Genomic DNA, 18,312 nt, shown 5'->3' with positions numbered 1-18,312 from the left:
TTACATGTGTGTTTCCTGGGAGGGGGGTCCTCCATTTTCCTTCTTTGTAGCAGCAGGTGTCCCAGGGGAGCTCTTAGCCTCCAGATATTCCACCGCTCCGTAGGTCACCATGGACAGCACAAGCACAGACAGTACAATGTACGTTTTGATGTAGACTTGCAATTTGGTGCTGTAAGCAAAGGCGATGACAAATCCAACTGATTCCCACAGACGGTAATTTGCAAAGGCAGCCTCCTTGTTCTTCTCAAATAAAATGCCATAAAGTGCTGGAAGGAAGGAAGAAAGGAAGGAAGGAAAAACATGTCTTGTGAAGATTAAATCTGCAACCACATATTTTCTGCAAAGGGAATAAATAGAACACAATGGGGAAGACAGGCACTCCCTCATAAATGGCAGAGAAAGGAAAATACAAGCCTTGTCTTAAAAAAATTGTGCTTCTGTGAATTGTAACAAGTGAAATAACAAAACAAACATGACAAAATAGAGAACATGGAAGAACAGGGGAACAAATTGCGAGGAAGGAAGAAAGGATGTGATCTATTGAAGTAAGATGGCAGGACTTCTTTTTTCAAATTATTAGCTACAAAAATCAAGGGGTTTGCACTGGTGAACTAGCAAGTAAGGAGGAAAAGGAGGCCTTGACATTACAGAGTCTCTGTGTATGACTGTTGATTAGCTCATACCAAATCCTCACAAGTTTTCACAACATGGGCCCAGATTAAGTATGCAGGTAAGACGTCTCTATTAATCAACCAGGTTTTCAAATTTTCAGCTCCTGGATGGGTTAGAAAATAGAATATCCTTGATGCATACAGAACTTCCAGGCAGCAACTGGAAAATTTACTTGACATAGAGACTCAGTTCAACTGATCATCCTAATGCAGTTGTGTTCACTGGGAAGCTCCCAATGAGCTCAGTCAGTTGCACACCCACCACTGGGATCCAGGGAGGGATTCCAGCTTCCAGGTCTGACTTGTGAAGCACACAGGAGAGAGCTTGCTTTCCTCTGGGTGCTGAGCTAGCACCAGTGGTGATAAAGAACAGGACATTTACTCTCACTCAGACATGGTATGCACAGAGGGAAGGAGAAGAATATCATGAACTCTGACTCTTTTTACCCACTTGTCTAACAACACATCTGTTGGAAATTTGTCCATTCAGCCAAAAGGCAAAGAGGAATGCAAAGTTCTCTGAAAATCTGAGTAGACTCAGCTACCCCTTCAGTTTTGTTAAACAGGGGGAGACTTCATCTGTATGAAAAGCTTATGTGTCCTGATGACTGCAAGAGGATATTTACAGAATTGTTTGGGCATGATGGAAAATCTGGACAAGTGCATCACAAGATGTACTTAGTTCATTAAACTGGGTGAGTGGAGTGTAGATATGATAGCCCTTCATAGTTTTGCCTAATAAATGAAAAAGTACAAATTGTTCATTCCAGTTTCCTGATATGCCCAGTGTTATCTTCTGGAAAGATATTAGGAAGGTTTCTGATGCCACGGCAGTTCTATGTCTAAAGGTTCTCTGGTTTTCAGCTGGTACATGTTTGCTATTTTGAAGCAAATTGCCTGGATGAGCTTAAGCAGGACCTGCTGGGCTGAGTGAGTGAAGAGGCTGCTAGTTCTGAGATTTTACAGTTCACTTCCATGGAAATTATCCTGGTTTTCTGCCACTGTCTGTTTTCCTACTTGTTGCCCTGGTACTAGTAGGCATGGGTATACAACAGGATTGGTGGAAATTATTATAGAGTTTGGCTTTATAACCTCTTTAGACTCATATTCTTTCTAAAGACACAAATCAGCCTGGAAAGGACTTGGTTTTACTGTAGTCCACCTGATAGTTCTGTGCTACACAATTGTTATGCCTAGGTACAATTTTTGTCAGTGGTTAATATCAGCATCTGTGCTCAAGTTAGGTAAGAAAGAGCACTACACACTCTGAAATGAAGTAGCTTTCATTGGAAATAAGTCAGAACGTCCACACACTAACACAAACATGTCAGGAAAACTTTATAAGATGAAGTGACTCATCCACCGTCAGCCTACATATCCTCTAGGGGGTACTCGAGTATTAAATATCCACAGGAGCACAAAGCAAACCAAAGAATGCCTTAAGTATGTGGCACAATGCCATTTATGTCTTCACTGGTTAATCTACTGGCGCCCAAGCAGCACTCATGGGAGCTTAGCAAAGGAAGGACCACAGACATTGTAAACCAATGTTATTTTGGAGGTCATATCTCACCTCATAGTCTTTGATGCTGGGAATTTCTTATGTGATGTATATCTGCATAAAACTTCTGAAGGGGAGAAGACATGTAGTCCTACATGGGTATGACAAACTGAAGATCCTATTCTGGGATGCAGCATTGTGAGGTAATGTCACTTCACCTCTCTATTCATCACTTTCATGTCATCACTTGATATTTCACTGTGACAATGTGACAAAGTGAACTTTGTATCATTTTACAAATGAGAGCTGTGAAACAGCCGAGTAAGGTACAGACCAAAAAATAAAATAAAAAAAAAAAAAAAACAAAACAAACACCCACTATGCAAGGAAAAAGAACATTTGGGTGTTTTCCAAATGTGAAAATTTTCACACAAATGTGAAATTTCGACAAGTATCTTGCACAAATCTGGCAATGGAGATGACCTGAAACAGTGCTGCAAATAGAGATTAATCCTGTCACATAGTTGCAGAGCTCACTCACCATCAAGTAAGCATGAAGCACTGTCCACTGTTTTTGCCTCATCTGGGGGTTTGGAAACTACAGTCACTTCCCAGCCATCTTCTCGAATACTTAAGACCTCTGTACTTACCCCTTTTTTCCCTAATGTGGGCCTCAGGTACATTTTTGTCAGTCATGCGGGGACCTTACTGAGGAAAAATGCTCCTCAATGACATCTGAAATTTATGTAAATCCTAGAAGAGAGGGTACAAAGCCGAGCTCTTTTCAGTGGTGTCCAAGAAAAGTGAGCAAGAGGTGATGAGCATAAGTTGAAATATATGTGCTTTCCTCTGAATATCACAATTATTTTTTTTATTATAAGGGTGACTGAGCACTGTCACAGGTTGCCCAGAGTGGGTGTGGAGTGTCCTTCTCTGAAAAATATCAGAGGGTCTATGGACATGGTCCTGAGTAAGTGGCTGTGCCTGGATGGCCCTGCTTTAGCAAGGGAGTTGAAGTCCGGAGGTCCTTTCCATCCCTAACCCCACTGTGATTATGAAAGAGGACAGTATCCATGGACAAGGCTTGCTGGATAAGACAGAAGCAGGACAAAGGACAGGCTCTTTATTCCAGTGGAAGACTAAGATAAGCTCTCAAATGTGTTAGGAAGAAACCTGCAGAGCAGTCAGAAAGACTGTGGCTGAAGAAGCGGGAAATGAATGAACAGCTTTGCTTAAGAGAGAGCAAATCCTCACTGATGCTCTCCTTCCATGACCCTAAGTATTGTTAAGAGCACTGATTTAAAATTTTTACCTAAGGCACAAGCCTCTGGTAAGGATGTGAGATGATGAGAGGGTGTCCCTTGATGTATGTACTAGCTCTCCTCTAGGGGATTTGAGCTGGAGCTGTTGGAGGGGCAGAGAAGGATGCTGGTCCTTGTGTGTAGAGGCAGGGACATGTGCTTGAAAGGAGATCACTATCAGTGACAGGCAATGGACTGCCATGTTTTTCATCTGGCTCTCCAAGAGGAACATGACACTTTATCTAATGGGTGAAATCTTCTAAGGCCCTGAAATAACCAAAGGGATCAGAGGAAGGAAGGCCAAGACACATAACCTGATGTGTGCCCAGAGAAGCACTTTCCCCTGAAGTAATTTTGTAATGATGTGATATAATTCCAGCTTAAATTTTTGGCAAAGAATTCCATACTTTGACTATGCATTGTGTGAGAAATACTGTTCATTTTTATTTCCATAAAGGCTTCTGCCTGATAACTTTATCTGGTGCCACTAGTCCTGTTATTAGGAGATATATTGAATTTCAAGTCACCTTCTCCAGAAAATTAATTACCTTACTGACTGCTTTCCTCCTGTCCAGGCTAAATCTTTCTAGCTTTTTAGTCTTCCTTCAAGGAGAAGTGCCCCATGACCTTGCTCCTTGTAATTGCCTACTTATGCACTATCACACTGGATTATGAGTTTTGAAATGGAGTAAATCAGAGCTGTATGAAGTTACTTGGCTGCATAATATTGCTTTCTGTGGTTTTCTCCTACATTTTTTTCCAATATCTCCTAACAGACAATTTTCTTCTTTTGTTGCTGAGCTTTGAGTTAATTTTTGTCCAGAGTGTTCTCCTTTATTGCAAAAGACAGACTAAGTGTATAATTCTTCTTAGTTTCTAAATTACTTTGAAATACTTATACTCCTCCAGAATATTTATTCTGAAAACCCATTACCGTCTTCTGCAGTATTCTTCTCTCTTCATGCTGGAAAAATTGGTTCAATGAGTATTTTGCATTCTTACTCCCAACTTGTTCTATTTCTTCTGCTTCCCAATGAGTTAACATATTTTTGGTGCTCTCTTAAAGCCATTATCATTGTTATGCAGCATTGTTTCATAGATTCAAAGATGCAGACTCTTATATCTCAAGAGAATACATTTCATTGTCACTGGGACTTACCATTAGTTTGTGTTTGCCAAACAGCATCAGATATGCCCCAAAGACCAGGGATTACAAAAAACACAGCAAGCTGCTTGGGATCAGGTTTCCAGAGCAGTACTGTTATTATACAACTTGTGTTCAGAACTGCAGCTGTTGATTTAGAAGGAAATAAAAAAGAGAAATATAGATGCAATTATAATCAGGACAGATTGTGGTAGATAACACTTTTTTATTCTACCCCCAACGAAAACACAAGTCAATCTTAAAATCTCTGGTTCATTGAGCTTTGCGCTGGCTGAGTTGATATCACATGAAATACAAGACAATGCAGGCCTTTCACAGTGTCTGATTCATAATTCTGAGCCGTGTCCTGAGCTGAGAAATCCTCAGTGCTGATATAGCTGTAGCCCAAAGGACATGAACCACTGAGTAGGAGAAGTAGCTTCTGAAAGGCTTGCAGTCAAAATGTGAGTCATGTGGGAAGGGGGAGCAAACACACTTCTGCTCTCCTTGTCTTAAACGAAGTTTTCATTTACCGCCAGAGGGGACAATTAGGGATTTCTAGAGGGTGGTTTTGGGTCTTTCTTTTGAAAAGTGGTTTGTAAATGAGTCACAGATTTTTTCCCCCACAGGTGCACATTCAGAGGCTGAGTAAAATGACCTCTAAACAGAATTGAGAAGTTCAGAGGTCTTCCATTTCTAGCAGTACAGTTCTGTGGGAGATTTAATTGTTTATTGCCACTAATAGGTGTTTTTGTTTTTTTTGATTTTTGGAGGTTTTTTTATATCTGCGTTTTATAGATTGAGACACACATCTAGAACAGACAGAAGAATTTTTGAGCTAGTGACTATAACAGAAAGTGCTTTACATTTCTTCTTCCTTGTCCAGGTTTAAAATTTCCTGTGGACAAAATGCCTAGAATGTCTTGATGCATATTGATCTATTCAGTGATATTTCTAATAATACAAATTATTGCATAGTGGAAATAAGATATTAGTCCACTTCAGTATGCATAATGCATAAAGAGGTACAAAAGAAATATTTCTTGGTATTTTTTTATGCCTCCATTACTCATTGGAACAATGTTCTCTGGAGACGGAGATGTTCTTTAATATGCAAATCATTTCTCGAGGCAACATAAAAATTACTGTCCCATACACAAATCCCTAAATTATTCTGGCTTGATACATTACTTTCTTCTACTTTTCTCCCTATAGAACAAGTAGTAAAAAGGACAGCATGCCAACCTTTAAAAAGCTTCCTGAATTTTCACTCAAATTTTCAAGTTTGTAATTTCCTGAAACTCAGGTCAAAGTAACTTGCTTTCACTCCATAAGGGTGAGGAGGTTTCAGCCCAGTGGAGAAATCCTACTTACGATAGTGCAAGTCTCAGCAGCTGCATTGCAATATCATTTTTTATTGGCTGCATCAGAGCTATAAAGGGCACTTTCTGCATAGATAGCGCCCCCAAAAGCAGGTTGAACTTACATCACTAGCAATGTGATGTAAGGCAAAGACAGCAATACAGTGCTTAACTGTGAGCTGAGCTGCCTCTCTTCTCATGAATGAAGCTTGTGAAGTCTGCCTCTAGATTGACTTTGGTTTTAACTGATAGCTGACAGCAAGCTATCCCTTTGTACATGCAAAGGAGAGAGTAGTGGATGTGATTACATGAGGTGATCAGTCATTCAAGAAATGTTTACTTACCTAATGAAAATAGAAGTTTTCTACCTGTGAACTGGGAGATCTTTCCGAAGAGCAGAGAGCAGAGGGAATTTATACCTGCAAAGCAGATCATCATATAGCCAACATAGTGTATCCCCAGGGCACAGGTCACAAAACTCTGGAAGAAAAGGGATAGTGGTGTCACATTTTCTATGATAAAATGAACAGCTAAAGTTCAGGGATCTTAACCTGAGTGTTTGGTAAATAGCCAGCATGGATGAGATAAAAAGAGCACAGCTAGAGAGTTTGCTGACAAGTCTCTGGTGCATTGACATAGCTGGCCTTCAGGAGCAACTTTGCTACCCCAGTTCCCAATCAGACTGATGCCATGCAAACAGGGGAATAACAAGCAGAACAAATCTAAGCACTGCTTGCTGTACAAATAAAACTCCTGGAAGTAGCATTAAGAATTTTCTGCCCTTCCCATCATAGCCCAAGAGATGAAAATTGACAATTGACACTATGGTCATGACAGAGCAGCTCCCAAAAAATAAAAGGACCAGTGCAGGTTGCCATGGAGTGCTCCTTTCAATCTGTTCCAACACAGCAATAAGTGTACCATTCCATCTGATTTATATGCAAGGTTTGAAACCTTAAGCATGAAAGAAAAAGCTCAGGAAGGTTGCCCTCTTTCCTTGGAGGCTTTCTCAACAAAAGCCAGGAGAACACACCTGCTGCATGTCTAGGTTTGTCAAGAAACTGGAGGAGCAGAGATGGTTTTAATCACTTCAATCTGTCAGGCTCTGGACCTGTTGCAGTAGTGACTGGTGAAGGCTTTCAGCCAGACATGTTGAGGACTTGCCCTTTTACTGTAAATGTTGTCAAAATAAAATATGTGGAATGTGCGCTGACTTGCATTTATACAAGCTCTAGGGAAACCAGAAGAGGAAGGAAGATATGAAAGCTTTGCTGGCTTCTGGCTTTTCTCCCAGTTTGTTATTTACAACAAGGTGAAGAGTTTGAACCTATAGCTCTCTGCTGTGGCCTTCACTGGTGAGTCAAGCTCTCTGCTGCATTATTTTTGAGGTTGTTCCAAGGGACATATTTACTGCTGTTTGAAGATGTCACTCAGAGGTCATTCATGTAGAAGTAAGCAGTAATTTTGCAATCCACAAATCATCATTAAAAACATCTTCATTGGTCAGATGTAATAGCAAGACGCAACAGCACATAAAAAGCAGAAAGAAATATATTTTCATTTACAACCATACCTTTGAGTAGTCACCAGTAAGAAATGCCTGTTCAAACCCACTGTACATTGTCAGAGGGATGAGAAGACACTGTCTTTTATCTTTAAGATGCCGGAAAGTTGCTAAGAATGTAGACCAAAAGGATGGTTTTTCTTTCTCAGTCTCTGCTTGGTTAGATTTGATCTGGTCCAGAAATATAATAACCAGCAACACAGCTAGCACACCACTAGCTGCAAAACAAAACAAAACAAAACAAAACAAAAAGTTCATTAAAAACTGAGGAATGCTGAAAGAATGATGGGAAGTCGCTTGCTGCTGTTACTGTTCTGACTGGGTTCTTAGCCCTCTGTGGGATATTTTGGCAGCAACCTCAGATTCCGCTTCAGTGTAAAGGCCATTTCTGTATAAACAAGAAGGCCTGATCTACATGCACATCTTCTGCATACAGCTGTGCACTTGCAAATCCCCTCAGCTTAGCTGTGGCTGGCCTGTTGTGACAGCTGCCGGGCCAGCTGCACAGCCACAGAGGGTGATGGCTCACCCTTCCCGGGCAGTCCAGAGGCACAGGGATGGGAGATGGCCAGAAACAGCTCCCTTGGGAGCTATCAGAAGGCTTTAAATCAACAAGAGAGAGGAGTATTCACTTCCAGTGCCAAGGTTTTCATGGCTAGTGGGGATCTTCTTTCAAATACATGGAAAGAAAAATAAATGCTGTCTTGAAAGCCAGTATATGTTGTGCCTTTTTTTTTTTTTTGGCTCAGAACCATGCTTTGAGTATGCAATATAGGCTGTTTTGAAGATGATTGTGAGCAGCTCTAGCTAACTTGAAAAGATGGACGTTATAGCTTTAAACCCATAATTTCTGAGCAGAAGCAGCATATAAAAGAATATATAGAGTAGATAGTCAGAAAATGTTCATTCATGTATAAGTCCATATTTGTTGCTTGTGCAGTGAATCACAACAATTTTTTTCAAGTTATCAAGAAGGTAACCACGCCTCATAATATATATGAGACAACCATAGATTCACAATTGATTGCTTCATTACAGATGCAGGGCATGGTAATGTTTCCTCACTTATGCTGACTAGAATTCCATCCATGGAAAGAACTACAGTTCAGAGTAAGATGAGAACTGGGCACCTCTTTCCATCCACTTTGCTTATTTAATGTACTCCTGTGTTATGTTTATGGATATTGTCTCTACTGTGAATTTTTAATATCCAAATACATCAGCAGATTTACAATAAATTGTCTTTTTTTTATTGCTTATTATTTTTCATCCATGTCTCCTAGAATTTCTCCAGTGTCCTGGTTCTCCACTGGCTGAGCTGTAAGTCCTTCATTATTCAAGTTATTATTGCATCTGCCAGAGTGTTTATTTGTACTTTTGGACTAATTGCTGGACATAAATGGATGAGAGCAGGACATCCACGTTTTCAGAAAAAATATGCGTAACAAATATGTTAAATGAATAAAAAGCAATTATAGGAGATAACGGCATGGCTTAATGGCAGTTGGTATGGCCATAAATAGAAACATTCACAGTCCTTGAGAAAATGAAACAGCAGAAGAGTTATCCATTATTGTCTCTCCCCAAGCTGGGCAAAGCAAGTATTCAGCCACCAAATAGAGGGCACATTTTAAAAATGTGTGTGAATGAATTATTCATCCAGTTACTTTCCCTTGAGGTAAGAAAAGACATCTCTTTTATTAAAAGCTTAAAAGAAAAACAAAACCCCACTGACGCAGGGTCAGGAGGAAGCAGGGTTACATTCACTTTGCATGCACAAAGCCTAAGGAAGTCCTGTATATATTAGTCATCAGATTTAAATTTAAACTTTACAGACAAACATGCCTTTAGCAGAAAGTCATCAGCTCCAGCAGATTCTGGGAGGAGAGCAGGGGCATATTTTTTACACTTTCCCACCAAATAGGTGGAGGATGGGGACAGAGGAAGAGTTTTCTTCAATGCCCTTGTGCACTGAGACCTGGCCTTGGCCGGATCACATACACTCTGCTGGAGTGTATAGCAAATTCTATGCTTCTGTCTCAGCACAGAGACAACATCTATGTTCAGAGACTGCGAAAATATTTTGACAGAGCTAAGGTGCAGATATGTTCCTTTATCCAGAGAATAACTTCTTTTGAGTGGGATACTTCTTGGAACTTTCCTCACTCAGTTAATCCTTGCACATCTATTTTTCCTTTTAATGGCATCAGCTTCCCTGTTTTTAATTCTTTTCTATCCTTGTGCAAGGAAGGTCTATAGCAGCTGTATTTACTAAATGGGAGATATGCCAATTTGCCTGGATGAATTTGGGTTACCACACTGGGCTTCAGCTTTATTCCAGGTGAAAAATGTAAAGAATAACTTTTTCCTTTAGATAAAAATGATGAAGCTCTGGCAAAAGTCATTCAAATTATTTAGGAAGGAGTTGTTTATAGCTTTCACATATCTCATTTTCCTTTAGCAAGTTTGATTGAAGGAGAAAGTCAGGAACTTAATCTGCAAACCATGCTAGATTCCATTAGTACTAGGCTCTCCATCAGTGATACTGATTAAAGATTGTGTGGATTACTCACCAGTATAAACCCCTACCAGTGTGTAGATTAAGGAGTTGGAGGGTCTTTCTGACCCAGTGCTGTTAGTGGTATCAGTCAGGCAGTCATATGCTCCACAGCATTCCAGGTCTTCTTCTGAGATCTCCCCTAATTATGAACCAAAAGAAAGGCAGGTCAGTGAAGAGATCAGGTAAGTCTACACTATGTGCAAGGATATGAGGATGTAGGAATCTAGTGCTTAGTGATTGGTCCTGGTTTCAAGTTTGTCCTGATTAGAGATATTTAACTTCAGAATCCCAGTTTAACACAAAAAAAATTTGGTTTAAGAGAAACAAAAGAGAAACTGAACACTGAATTAATGGTTACATGAAGGCAGGGATGGAAATTAGAGGCTGAAAACTGAATCCAAGTTCAATTTGCAGTATTCAAAGTTTGAGTATATATTTTTACCTCTTAATCATAATACCTCATGAGATAGGTCTCCAAGTTTACACCAGCAAGGGACTCATGGACTTCAGTTCTTACAGCCACCCTGCATTTTCACTCTCCAGATAATTTCTGTATATGTTAAAGGAACAGAAACCACCTCAAAACATCTTTTTTTTTTTTTTTTTAATAAATTCAAATTATGATTACTCAGTATTGCAGTCTTCTAAGTAGCTTGCTTTTCCTGACTTTCTTATTTTACTACTGCTTTTATAACTTTCTGAGAGCATGCTTGAAACTAACAGTTCAGCAGGGTTTGGAGTAAGACCTTTGCTTTGTGCAGTCCTATCATTTTTTTGCAGGTCAAAGCCACAAACACACATGTACTCACACACACTGTCACCAGCACACTGTGCCCACTTCCTCCAGTACCCTCTTCATAAAGAGCAAAGGCTAACCCAAAGTTTGACCCTGAATAAACTGTCTACAGGAGGAGGATGATCCCAACCCCACACAATAATTTTAGTGCTTTGACTGCAGAATTTGTCTCTGGTCCAAGCACAATAAAGGGCAGTACATCTGTACCTTGGCTGATTCCTTAAGTAAGAGCTGATCCATAATTTTTCAATTAAGCTTATTGTGTAACTACTTTTAGTGTGTTTTTCCTCATTGCTTCCCATTAAAGATGTGATGTGAATCAGCTGTCTAACTAGCTTCATAAACAACTTTAGGTTCAATATAAGATAAAATGTAATAACGTAAAGAAAATAATTTCCTTATTATAGTCACTACTACTGCAGACCCTCAGCAAAATTGCTATTTGCAAAAGCTGAGTCACATGAATGAAGTGTGAAAGTGTGTAAAACAAGTTTTTTATCGGTTCCTGCATCATCTGAAGATGAAGCTGCGCATGCAATTTGTCATATGCAAGCTGCAAGGCCGGGTTTGCAGTGCTTCTCTTGAATTACAGCTGTAATATTGTTGAGTGAGGAAGGATGACTCTTGTAATTTACACTGATTACTGTCTTCAGTTTGTGGTATTACCATATGGTGTAACTTTGCCTTGCTGTGTCTGGATGCAGTGATGCAGGCAATATGTCTAGAGTAGGTACATGTCTGAATTTTATGCATTTTGATTCTCCAGATACATTCTGTATCTTTCCTACTGCTCAGCGAAATGATATATTTTAAGTACATGAAAATATGAATGGATGCCTTTGCACAAGCCTCAGAAGAAAGAAAAAGAATTGCGGGACTAGAGATTCTTACACTCTCGCCCCAGCAAAGAAGTTCCCTCTAGATTAAAGCTGTGTCTCACTGAGAAGGCACAGTAGAAAAACTTATGTTATAACTGCTCATCACTGTTGTGAAGATGTGCTTTGAGAGCTGTTCACATGAAGGCAGCATTTTCTGAAATTCTGTGTAATAGATAAAAAAATAAGTGTCTTTAAAATTTGGAGGAACATCCTCAAAAGTAAAAGTAGGAAGGGATTGAAAATACCAAAAAACCACTGTTTTATTTCTCTTATGAAAATTATGTGTGCTGTGAGGCAGAGGAGAGTCAAATGGTTGCAGTCTGTACAGACCCCACAGCTGCACCACTGCCTCTACCCTGCAATTGAAATCAGAACAGACAGTTCCTCCTGAGATATCATGTGGCTTTGGGATCAGGTCAGCAGGGCTCCACTGCACTTGAAAAGTCTGCTAGCATTCTGCTTTAATGGTGCTTCACCTACAGTTACTAAGGTTTAAAGGAAGGATGATTCTATGTAAGTATCACACCTTGTGACAACTACTTTGTCACAAATCCAAAGATGCAAAGATGAAAACCTGATGCCAGCTTCCTGACATTTAGCTTTAATCTAGTAGCTATTTGAGAGCTCTTCAGAGGACATACTGCTTAACTGAGACAAGAAAGAGGTAACTTCTTGCTACTCACAGTAGCAGTGTATAGGGAAAGTTCTCTCCATGTCTGGAGAACAATCCTGTTTTGATTTTGACAGGATGTGGGATATGCAGGAGACTGCAATGATAAGACACCACAGCATTTTGAATCCCTAAGGTGGAATCCAAATATTAATTTATTTCCATAACTACCCTTTTAAAACTGACACCAACTATATGCATGGGAAATGAGGGCAGCGCTGCTCCGTGATTTCTTCAAGCTACATTGGCATCTGCTGTCTGAGCCTGAAATACAGCAGAGCAGCCCTGGCACACAGGCTCCTGCCAACAGCTACAGCTATTTCTTCTTGACAGCTCTGTAGAGCACTCATTTTCAGCAAGCCCAGCAAACGGTCTGACTAACTTTGAATGCATAACAGCAAACTAACCCAATACTACAAGCTTTGCAAAAAGGTTGGTTCAGTATTTTGTCTATTGTTTTAAACCACTTTTAATAGAAGTCAGATGTGAAGGACTGTCACTGCCTGCAGCCAATCTATGCTTTGCATAGATTGCAGGAGTAGAATTCAAACAGAATTCAATAGAGTTCTATTTTTTAGCTATTTATCTGAACTCTCTTTATGGCTGATTTTTGATAGAAAATAAACACTTTCAAAGAGAAATTTATCTCATCTATTTCAGACATCTATCCTCAGATGGGCTAACTCTCATCTGAAGTGCCTGTTTCCACTGACTATGAAAGCTCAGCTGCAGAAATCTACCTCTTATCTATCTAGAACTAGTTGATGTTTATAGAAAGAAGTGCCAAAATTTTAAATACATTTTACCTTGGTTGGAAGATTGGCTAAGTATCAAGGATGAGATAAGATTTCCCCAGATGCCGGAAGTCTGAAACACCAGAAAGAAGATCCCAAAGTATTGGCTGATAATGTCTTTAGCATTTTTTCCTGCTTTCTCAGCATACAAAGTGCCAGCAATAGTGAGGTAAGTGCATTTGGCAGACCAGAGTGGTGCTCCTCCTAAGCCCAGGATCATAGAGGTAGGGATAAGTGTGTACCTGCCAAAGAACACTTTAGTTAACATAGTTGCTACCATTAGCATAATAATAATTTGCCCAAAGATCCAGCAGAAGAAAGAACTTCGCCCTTACTTATTTTGTTTGAACACAACAGAGAGGGTTAAAGTATTTAAATCCTACCAGCTAGCATAGAAGTTCCCTAAGGAGTAGGCGACATAGCAGCACATAGAGACTGCAATGGTCCACTTGCAGCCCAGCTTCTTGATGATGATTGGAGGCAGGAACATGGAGGATAAGGTGAGCGCAGCATACAGAACACTTAGGGAAGCAACACCCAGGCCTTCTTCAGCATTGAGACTGCTCTGCAGGGACAAAAACAGCGATTAAATTTTATCACAGGTATGTATTATTGTGGTGTACAGAGAGTGGCTTCGGGCAGAAATAAAGAGACACAGCATCTGGGATTGGGTATTATTGTCTCATTTCCCCAAAAGAGCCTGATTATGGACTTGGAAATTTCTTCAAAATGATAGACCATTTATGAAAACGTTATACAAAACCAGGTGAGGATTGCCCAGATTTTAAGCTTTGGTAAGTCATTCCTTAGATTATTATATGTTATTTGTTTGAGTTTCTCTTTTAAAGCAGGTTGAATGAAAGATAACCTCTTTTCTTGGCCTTCATTTGTTGTCTCAGGCAGGAGTATTCTCAGATCTGCACTGCAAAGGGCTAGCATAGCAATAGTGGGAGATCTTTGCTTTAAACTACAGGTCTGATAATTTCTAAGATTTTCAGAGGCCAAGGTCTACATATCTTAATAGGTTTGCAGCGGCCCTTGGTAGTTGGAAGTAATTGATTCACTCACATTTTCACAAAGAAGGAATAACATTTTACTGAGCTAACCATGTTTTATAGATTTATGCTCAAACTAGTTCTCTTGTCTTGATGCTCTGAAAGTTGAAATGAGAAGATCAATTTGGGAGACCTGGGCAAGCTTGAAAAAATGGGTCCATGCAAACCTAATGAGATTCAACAAGTCCAAATTCAAGGGTCAGGGCAATCCCAGACATGAATACAGACTGGGAGAAGAACTCATTGAGAGTAGCCTTGCAGGGGAGGATTTGAGAATTCTGTGCAGGAGAACCTGGACAAGAGCAACAGTGTGTGTTCACAGCCCAGAAGACCAGCTGCATCCTGGGCTGCACCAAAATAAGTGTGACCAGCAGGGCAAGGGAAGTGATTCTCCCCCTCTACTCTGCTCTGGTGAGTCCCCATCTGAAGCACTGCATCTAGTCCTGGGGTCCCTGGCACAGGAAGGACATGCACCTGTTGGAGAGGAGAGCCATGAAGATGATCAGAGGGATGGACCACCTCTCCTAGACAGGCTGCGAGGGCTGGGATTGTTCAGCCAGGAGAAGAGAAGACTGCAGGAAGACCTCATTGCAGTCTTACAGTACTCAAAGGGGACATTAAAAAGTGGAGATGTGACTTTTTGCAAGGGCAGATAGTCATAGGCCAATGGCAATAGTTTTAAACAAAAAGAGAGATTTAGGGTAGATACTAGAAAGAAAATCTTTACTGTGAGGGTGGTGAGACATTGGAAGAGGCTGCCCAGAGAATCTGTGGATACTTATTCTGAGAGATGTTCATGCCCAGACTGAATGGAGCTTTGAGCAACCTGATTTAGTGGAAGGTGCACTTGCCCATGGTGGAGGGTTGTAATACAATGATCTTTAAGGTACTTTCCAACCAAACCATTCTGCAGTTCTATGCTGCTTAGCAATGTTTCCCTGATTGTTTTGATGAATAGGTGATACTTCAGTATGATTTTGGAAGGGGGACTGGATGCTCAGGGCATGGCACTGGAGAGCATTGTAGGGGAATGAAGCTGCTGGTGGCTTCATGGAACATTTTCCAAGCCTGCAGTGGCTGTGCAGTCTGGCCATGCAGGACCATGGTGGCAGTCATGCAGCACACTTGAAGACAGCCAGCTACCAGGACAGTGAGGTGAGGACAGTCTCTGTTAGAGCAGTGGAAAGGCGTTTGAGAATTGGAATGGTTGTTGTGTAAACAGGCAAAGAGGCTTCCTGATCTCAGAGGTCTTATTTTTGAAACATCACATGCCTGGTTTTGCCAGCTACAACTTCCAAAAATTAAAAGTCAGGCTTCCACAATCATATGATTTTTACTGTCTAGGTTTTTTTGGTTTTGGTTTTGTTGGGGTTTTGTATTTTTGTTATTGGTTTTGGGTTTTTGTTTGTTTGCGGGTTTTTTTTTTTTGTTTGTTTTTTTTGTTGTTTGGGGGGGGGGGGGGGTCAGTGTAGTGAACTATTGAAATTAATTATGAATTTTTTTAATATTCCAGTACTTAGAGGTTCACAGGTTCACAGAATATTCTCAGTTGGAAGGGACCCACAGGATCATCAATTATCACTCTTAAGTAAATGGTCAGTGTATGGACATTGAAGCCACAACCTTGGTGTTATCAACACCAAGCTCTAACCAACTGTTTCAGATGGTGGGACTGACTTGCAGTTTCTAGGGTTTATTCTCCCCTGCCTCATTAGTCTCCCCTACCCAAAATATCTCCATCCAGTTTTGGGACTGTTTTTGCAGAACGGCTCTGAGTTCAGAATCTGACAATGCCAGCAAAGAAAATCTGTTCAAGGAGGGAAGAGAGATGTACAGAACAAGGACGGGCCTCTTCCTGAAAAGAGGTCAAGCTCATTATTATTGCAAACCAGTTCATCATGTTATGTATCGAGTTCCACCTTTAAGGCATTCCCACTCCAGTTGGAAAATTCAATACATACGTTAATATCCTGCCTAAAGTTGCTTGTCAATGTCTTCTATTCATTTATCAGCCATTAGACCAACAGAGACTTTTAGGCTGGCAAATTTCTCCTTGTGTTTATCTACTCAGAAGCATTCGTAGTCAGCAACAGAAATCCTCAGTCTTTTATTTTAGATGAGCAAGTGAGCTCTAATGGTAATCTGAGTATTCAAGTCATTCTAGAAACCCATCTCTGCTACTATGTTTTAGGATGTTAATGCCAGTAAAGCCACAACTGCCTTATTAAAAAATGATAATTTTTTTTACTATTATATCATGAGCCTAGAAATTACTATATTATTTTACACTTAAATTATTTAATGGTTTGGGCACAATTTTTAATTATTTTACAATGCTGTACAATAATAATTATTATAAAATCTTAGCAATTTAGAAATATTCAAAACAAATCCTTTCCAGAAACTGAATTGTTTTCCATTTGACAATATCTTCTTTTGAGAAAAGTCATCTCAGGTTAATTTTGTTTTCTGTTTCCATTGAAACAAATTTTGTGGATCTAGAGTAGTAGCATGACACAAGTATGTGAGCTATTTGAGAAATACTAGAATAAATAATATTTAGTAAATATTAACCTGCAGCAAGGTAATGTCCTAACCCACCTCATAAAAAATACTGTGCATGCCTTCCTCACAGACACCATGGAAAGACTGATGTGTTTCACACTACCAGTTAGCCTGATACCCTTCCAGACCAGCTGTCCTGATAGCCAATGGGAGATTCCCCTCTTACCTGTAGGCTCTGGAGTCCTGAGTAAGCAGTAAAGAGAAATAAAAATCCAAAAGAAATGACCAAAACATTCTTAAGATTCCTTTCCATGTTGATTCACAGAAGACAAAAGGTCTGCCAGTGGACAAAGCTGATCCAATTATTCCAGGGGATGATTTGAGTTGGAGAAAAACAGCTTATGCCTTGGAAAAGGTCACTTTTTTCTGTGTTTGTAGAGAAGAGAGTTGCTAATTATTTGAAGACTGACCAGTGAACTTTACTTTTAAGTAGTACTGAAAACTTCTTATGGAGTTGTTACTCATTCACTTGTTTTTACTCAGGCAATAGCCAGCAGTCCCAAGGGCACCTATCATGTTTTTTTACAGAGGTATATGAGTCTCTTGCAACACTTGCATCTATTTGAGTACTGAAGTAATATATTATATGGCTCTCCACTATGATCAGCACAGAAGAAAAAAATTGCAAGCTGTGAAATCACTTTCTGTCATAAAGATACACAAGTCCATAAGGGACAAAGATTAAACGCTGTACTCAAATCTATATCAAGCCTCTTGCTTAACTATGATTACAAAAGCATGCTAGGAAATGAGATTGTGCTACAGCTCTGTCTGCATACACCACTCCATAACTGGGCAGCACAGAGTCCCAAAGCTGCTGGCTGTTTGGCAAGTGTGACAGCCTTTATTCATAGGGAACCTTGGGGCTTTGGTCCCTCAATTACACTGAGTCATACTTATGAAAATTATTTTCTCCCATCTTTCTCATCAATGCAGAAGCCAAAAAAAAAAAAAAAAAAAAAAGAAAGAAAGGTGGATTGAGTAGATAACTGAAAAAGCAAGTTCCCCTCCCCTTCTCTGGCCCTAAGACTGGTAGGGTGAATGGAGCCCTTTCTGCATCTGTGGCAGAGGAGGGATTTGAACTTGGGAGCAAAGCGGAATCCAAAAACGTCCATGCTATTTTGTAAACAGGGTGTCCACAGTGTCCATTGAGAATGCACAGCTAAGACTTGGTTTAAATCCCACTAGATGGCACAACTTTGCTTCCCACAGGGACATTCATGGGTAAGGGGAGGGAGCTTTAATGCATAAATTCATTTAAAATATTTAAGAGGTCACAGACAGTTTCTGCTTTGGAGAGCATTGTAGTATGTGCCTTTTCATTTTCTTCTTTTGCCTTATAATCTTTGTGAATGAAATAATGCAGAAAAGAAAAATCTTTTAATTCTCTATTGTTACTGGAACTTCTATGTTGTAAGTCTAGATAATGGCTTTTTATTTTACAGGCTACTA

General features: G+C 39.9%; 1 protein-coding gene across 1 annotated transcript; it reads right to left on the bottom strand.

The window, feature by feature from the left end:
* On the bottom strand, positions 1 to 17,113 carry UNC93A (unc-93 homolog A). Its single transcript, XM_041408231.1, has 8 exons — positions 17,027 to 17,113; positions 13,624 to 13,805; positions 13,253 to 13,482; positions 10,116 to 10,241; positions 7,552 to 7,760; positions 6,323 to 6,458; positions 4,633 to 4,764; positions 1 to 266 (listed from the first exon to the last, which is right to left on the bottom strand). The coding sequence occupies exons 1-8, from the start codon at positions 17,111 to 17,113 to the stop codon at positions 1 to 3; spliced, it is 1,368 nt and encodes a 455-aa protein (XP_041264165.1).
* Positions 17,114 to 18,312: the final 1,199 nt, after the last annotated feature.

The sequence above is a fragment of the Onychostruthus taczanowskii genome, unplaced genomic scaffold, assembly GCF_017590055.1.
Source record: "Onychostruthus taczanowskii isolate IOZ18803 unplaced genomic scaffold, ASM1759005v1 scaffold295, whole genome shotgun sequence".
In the NCBI taxonomy this organism is placed as follows: domain Eukaryota; kingdom Metazoa; phylum Chordata; class Aves; order Passeriformes; family Passeridae; genus Onychostruthus; species Onychostruthus taczanowskii.
The sequence above is the reverse complement of the archived record's forward strand: the minus strand, read 5'-3'. Positions and strand labels throughout refer to the sequence as shown.

Coding starts and splice junctions, on each gene's coding strand:
- UNC93A (XM_041408231.1), bottom strand. CDS start 17,113: ATGGAAAGGAATCTTAAGAATGTTTTGGTCATTTCTTTTGGATTTTTA. Junction 7,761..10,115: donor ACTGGTAGGGGTTTATACTG/GTGAGTAATCCA, acceptor TTTGTTTTGCAG/CTAGTGGTGTGCTAGCTGTG. Junction 6,459..7,551: donor TTACTGGTGACTACTCAAAG/GTATGGTTGTAA, acceptor CTTTTCTTCCAG/AGTTTTGTGACCTGTGCCCT.